This window comes from Neltuma alba, unplaced genomic scaffold, assembly GCF_004799145.2.
Source record: "Neltuma alba isolate B1F8T4 unplaced genomic scaffold, ASM479914v2 tig00002541_pilon, whole genome shotgun sequence".
NCBI lineage: Eukaryota > Viridiplantae > Streptophyta > Magnoliopsida > Fabales > Fabaceae > Neltuma > Neltuma alba.
Genome location: NW_021632907.1, coordinates 28572 through 35121, shown reverse-complemented (window position 1 = coordinate 35121; position 6550 = coordinate 28572). Strand labels below are relative to the sequence as shown.

Here is a 6550-nt window from a genome sequence, read left to right as displayed (position 1 = left end):
GCATATATGAAACGAAAATAATTAATGCTAAGATATTTTGCAAAATGAGTACTAATATTTAGGGTCCAAAAATTCTCTTAGAAAGTAACTAATATTAAGGGCCAGAGTAGCATATCCTCCGTTTCAAGATATCAGATAAACTTTTTTTGATTCTTTTCTGAATAATTGTCACTTTAGAATTTAAATGAGTATTAGTTATTTTTATGCTCTATTACCTTCAATAATAGTTGTAAGTTAAACCATGTCAACTACACTCGCCTCACTAAAGGAATTCTAGCCGAATAACATCAGACTTAAATTGTAATTTAGACTTTCTAATACTACCTCCATCCGTCCTCAATACAAAGTCTAATTAGCTAATTTAGGAAGATTAAGGAAGCAAAATAAATTATTTTAAAGTATTTATATCTATAGTTATTTTCCAAATTAATTTGTCAGACATATAAACTGATATATAATAATGATACACATAAGTATTCCTCTGATCTTTAATATAGGATCTAATTGTTAAATTGATCTTGATCCTAAATGTAGGACCTATCCTCATATTTATTAATTTTTAATTTTTTCTAAACTACTCATATTAATACTCCCTCAACCATGATTAAGTAGGAGAAGGGGGATGATATTAAGAAAGATGATTATGGTGTTTTAGGAAAAACATATTATATTTTTTATAATTAACTAACTTACCTAACTTTTTAATCTAATCAAATTAGTTAAATAGATCTTACTTTAAGAACCGGAGGAACATTTTAGAGAGATCATGTAATATATGTTACGATTAAGTAATTTATTTAACTTTTTAATATTTTTAAATTAGTCAATTGGGTCTTATAGTAAGGACCGAAAGTAGTAGAGTTTTTGAATTGTGATTATAGCCTTAAAAATGATAAATATTTTGAAAGAGAGGTAGTTAATTTTATTTGGGGGATTCAATATATTTAATAATTTTTTTTACATTGTGTATTAAAATAAATATCTTCGATAGTTCACACATATATACAACTAGTGGCCACTCAAGAGCTTAATCAAATCCCAACACGACAAATACAGATTAAAAACAGATCATGGAATGAATCATTCTTCATAACTAAAGAAAGTTCCATATCCTTTATATAGGTCGTTTTCTCCTGTGGACACATCCAGCATTGGATTCACACGGTAAGGTTGGACACAATGAAGATTCTAAAGCTAATTTATAAATTGACATGACTTCTCTTTCGATAATTACTGTAAGGTGGAAAAAAATCTTTAGGTATCTACTTATTATCCTCATATAGAAAAAAATGGCGAAGATACGGATTCTTATTTATCTTGTTATTCTTCTTCGTGGTCCAACTTTAATCTGTGGTTGCCAAAGAGACAAATCAGTAAATATTAATTCTTCATTTTGGCTAGATTCCTTATGCCAATTTGCAGTAGGGTGATGATGCTAGAAGCTCGAGGGCACCTTAATTACTACCTTCAATAATTAATATAAGAGTTAAATAACTGACTTGTGAATATTAAAAAAATTAGTTAAGTTAGTTATTTGTAACAGATAGATGTTGTCTTCTAAAAAATACAATTATTAATCATGTGTATTTGAATTATCCTTGATAGTAATTCCTTAACATGTGCAATCACTATAGGAATTACTTGAAAGCAAAATGAATAAATATTGAAGACAAAGTGAATTGAGATCTTATATTTATAACTAAATTGAATTTCTAGCTAGCTCTTATATTAAGGACTAGAGGTAGTATAATGTAATAACTGTTAAAACGAAATCTAGCTACATGTTCCCATCGACACTTTTTTTGATACATATTCTCCCACTGCCAGCAGCTTATTATAAATGAGAAGCCATATCCATGTTTCTCTCTGCATCTTTTGCACAAGAATTTGTTCATCAATCATTTGAGTGATTATTCTTCTTGTACTCTTATAGAAGCAATAACATAATGTCTTCGTCTGGTTCGTGGACTGAAAAGGACAACAAAGCCTTTGAAATGGCTCTTGCTGTTTATGACAAGGAAACACCAGACCGCTGGCACAACGTTGCTCAGGCTGTTGGGGGAAATAAAACCCCAGAAGATGTGAAGAAGCAGTACCAAGTCCTTCTAGAAGATCTCAAGCGTATTGAGTCTGGCCAAGTGCCCGATCCTCCTTACAAGTAGGAAAACATAGGTACAAGTGCGTGTGTGTGTCTTTTAACCTTAAAAAATATCCTGTGTACGTACGAACGTTATCTTTTGTCTTTAAAGAGACTTGGGTTTGTGCACGACCGTACGGTACCTTTGATGTGTAGTGATCATCAAGTTTTGATGGAGTAATTCTCCTATTTGTGCAGGACTATTCTGCATATATGTATGATGAGCACCGTGGCAGGGTCCTAGAACTTTAACCCATGTATGGTTGTTGTATTAAAAGAATATATTGTGCCATAGCTTGCGGTATTTTATTTGGTGCCCCTATTGTTTTCATTCCTTGGAACGTCACAGTTTTAATTTATTCACTGATATAGCGAAGGCAGATAGGATTCTATGTGTACTAAAGCGAAAGTTTGTAAGTATAATACTAGCTAAATAAACAGCGTTATTAATACTACCTCCAGTCTTAAAAATATAAGAGCTAGTTTATAGAGTAATTTGCACTACAAGTTAAATCTTATATATATATATATATATATATATATATATATATCTAAGAACAGAAGTATTAGATGATTAGCAACTCGTCTGATCAGTTAGTTGAGAATAAAACAAATGAATCAAGAGACAGAGAGAGAAACAAGCACAGTGATACACTACAAAAAATTTAACTTTCGATTTTCAACAGTGACAAAGTTGCCTTAGTAATTATCACTGATACTAAAAGGCAGCGATCAAATGTCACCGCTAGAGGGTGCCTTTAGCGGCGACCCCTTATATCACTGCTAAATGTCACTTTAAGTGGCAACATATAGGGTCACTGTTGAATGATACTTTCAGTGGGCACAAAAGTCATGTGCCAAAAATGAAAAAAAAAAAACACATCATCACCTACCTGCCACATCGTGCCACGCCATCCACCCACATGCCACGTCACCCGCCTGCCCCTCACTTGCCACATGTCGCACCACGTTATCACCTCTTGTCATACCCTGTTAATTTTAATTAAGAAAATGAGGAAATTAGAATTGATCAAGGGCCAAGTAGTGTAGTGAAAACTTAGATGGAATAACTTTTGAACTGAGATCAAATCTAGGATCGGATTATTATTTTCAAAATATCTGGTCAATGTTAATCAGAGTAGGAAGTTATACCTAGAATCCCCAAAAATTCTCAAAAAATCATGAAAAATAAAATGAAGGGAAGGAAACAGTAGTTGAGGCCTGAAGGATAAAAATAGAATAAAAATAATTTACTTTGAAATTTTCAGTATTTTCTTGGAATTTTAGCTAATTAAGAAAAAATTAGCCAAATTGAATTATTTAAAATATTTAGGGCCCTCAATAATTTATTAAAAATTTAGAAAATTCCTTGGAGAATTATTATGAATTTCAAAATTATTTTCGGCCTCAAGATGTGCAGAGGATAACTTTAAAAATATTTAAAGTTTAATTTTTATCAATAGAAGGCCGATTTCAGGAAAATTTTAATTTATAAAGTTAGAGGTTGAAATAAATTCTGAGAAAATTTAGAGAATCTCTCCTCATCAAAAGGAAGCTATTAGCACAAAGAAATAAAGTTTTGAAAGTAGTGGATTTAACAAGATCCAAGAAAAATTCAATCGACAACGAAAGATTATATAGTGTAATGAGTACAAACTTATGAGACAAAGTTTCTTCCTAATTTTCTAATGAAATTAGCACCAAATAGAGAGGGGGGAAGGACTTAAGTGGAATAATATAAATTGTTAAAGGGTAAACTTGGAAGAATGAATTATTGACTTTAAAAAATGGCAATTCTTGCATGTGTTAGATTAGGTGTCCTTATGAGGTGGCCTCTTGCATTTAATTAAGGGATACATAAGAGGGATTATGTAGCTAAATCATGGAGGAAGATGGACCAAGATCTTGCCATGTGTTAGTGGTAAAACTACATGGTAAATAAGAGAGTTACTAAGAGGTGAAATTTGGTGTTTCTATAAATAGGAAACACCTCCTTTCAAGGGCCATTTTTTTGGCCAACCAAGAGAGAAGGGGAGGAGAGGAATTCGGACCATCAAGGGAGGAAGAATAGGAGAAGAAGATCAAACCAAACTTATGCTAAATCAAGTGCCAAATCAAGGTAAAAGTTTGGATTTCTCTTCTAGTTTAAGTTGCCTAGTAGTTTGATGGTTTAAAATGTAGTTTTGATGGAGTTTGAAGCATGAAATAGTTAGGATTTGGTGCGTCCAATTTGGTGTGTGTTGAGCTATGGATGATTTGAATATTGTTCATTGTTTATAAGGTAGAAAATGCTTGAATTATGGTGTTTAAACTTTGTTTTGGAAAGAATTCTAACTTGTGGAACCAAGGGAGTATTTTCGGCCAACTAAGGTATTTGGTGCAAGGATTTGATTTTTGTTTATTTGTTGTTTCCAATGAGTTTAGAAGGTAAAATTGTGTAGGAATATATGAAGAGTATTGTGTTTGAAAGCATTAAGATTGAAAATGAAAATTTTCAACCCTAAATACCCTATTTGACCAAGTGGAGAAATGGTAGGAGGAATTAGATTTTGATAAATCTAAATCCATATTTGGATTCTAAATGAAAAATTATGTAGGAAAAGCATGTGGAAGTTAAATTAAAGGATGATGCTAAAATCCTAAATAAAGGTTAAAGGGTTAGGGTTTTAGGTTAAAGTGCTAATGAAAATTGTTGAAGTTAATTACAATGCCATTGTGTTGCTTGATTGTTATGCTTTGGTATTGAGCAAAAGGGAGTTCAAGAGCAAGATAAAGAAACCAAGAATCAAAGCTAGCAAGAGGTAGCAAGAACTTTCAATTTTAGTGTTAAATTATTTTGGTTGTTTGTGTTATGTGTATGTGCCATGATGTGGTTGAGTTATGTATGTAAAAATGTGGTTAACCCCTGCATTGATGCTTTGGTAAATGTGTTTAGTTGAGTTGTTGAATGGTATGATTTATGCTCCCTTTTCATGGTATATTAATGGCATGTTTATGGTTTGGTTAATGCTTGCATATAACATGAATTTACCTTGTTTTAATACTTTAATTGATGTTCTTTGTTACTAGGATTCTTTAAAATCTCACCTCATTATATTTGAATTATAATCATTAGGAGATGGAAGCTCCAAGGAAAAAAGCAAGGAGATGGCATAAATTTGAAGACCTTGGATATGTGTAGTATTTTGAAACCTTGTTTTGTATAATATGTAATTATAGATGGTTGACTTCTTGACAATTACGTACTATACAATTTGTTTAAAGTATGATTTTAAGTTAATTAGTATGTTAGATAATGGTTTTGAGATGATAAAATGCTATGGTGCAAGAATTGGTGTTGAATGGTTGAAGTTTGACCAATTTATGCCTAAACTTTGACCTACGATATTTTGAGCAATTGAATGAGGTAGAATCTAAAACTTAACATTCTAATAAATCTTATTTTTAGCTTTAAAATGAGTGGTATTCATTAAATTTGGAGATTTGTGCAAAAAGTTGCGCCTTTTCAAATTTAGACATAAATTCTAAAAAAGTTTCAAAAAAAGACCAAATGAACAATGCATTTTTGCGTGAAAACTGGGTATTTATGAGGAAGAACCATAACCTGGAATTATTTTTTCCTTAAAGATCTCTTTGAAAGCTTTAAATAAAACTTAAAACTACTTCATGTTGATTTTTTAAAATTAGTTATAACTTTTCAAATTGGTCAAATTTTAGGGTTATGTGAATAGTAACCTAAGAGAAAAAGTTTTTGAAGAAACTTACCAACTTAAAAGCTTAATAAATGGTTCCATTTATTTCTATTTGATATAAAAAGAGGTTAAAGTTAAGATGTTACACCTCTCCCCCACCTGCCATATGTCACCACATCATCATCACCCCCGCCACTCGACACATGTCGCCACATCATCATCCCTGCCGTGTCGCACCATGTCAGCCCTTACTATTTTTATCTCCTAAATGCACTTGCTCAGATTTGAACCCCCAACCTCCTTGTTATTGTGTTAAGCCTCTTGTCATGTGAACTGTGATGAAATCTCTTTTTTTTTTTTTAATTGCAAAATTATATATATAAGTATTATTGTATAATATGTTAAATTATAGATATGTTAACGTACATGTTAATATTAATATATAGAGTAAAATACTGTGACTACCCTTCCAGTTTGCATCAATTACACATATCTCTTTTTAATTTTAAATTATATAGTTTAATTCAATAAGTTAACACTGTTAGGAATATTCTAAAAAAAATTATTTTAAATGAAATTTATATTAAAATAAATTTTACATACTATTTTACCCTTCATTCTAATAAATTTCTAAATTATATTTTTACCGTTATATAAATTTCATTCATTTAAGACAAATATAAAAGACTTAACTAAAATTTAAATAATTTTGTTAATGAAT

The 6550-nt window shown here is 30.9% G+C and overlaps 1 protein-coding gene across 1 annotated transcript; it reads left to right on the top strand.

The window, feature by feature from the left end:
• The first annotated feature begins 1924 nt into the window (after positions 1-1924).
• On the top strand, positions 1925-2327 carry LOC114731876 (protein RADIALIS-like 2). Its single transcript, XM_028919121.1, has one exon. It carries the CDS (start codon positions 1947-1949, stop codon positions 2160-2162), a length of 216 nt encoding a protein of 71 aa, XP_028774954.1. The 5' UTR covers positions 1925-1946; the 3' UTR covers positions 2163-2327.
• Positions 2328-6550: the final 4223 nt, after the last annotated feature.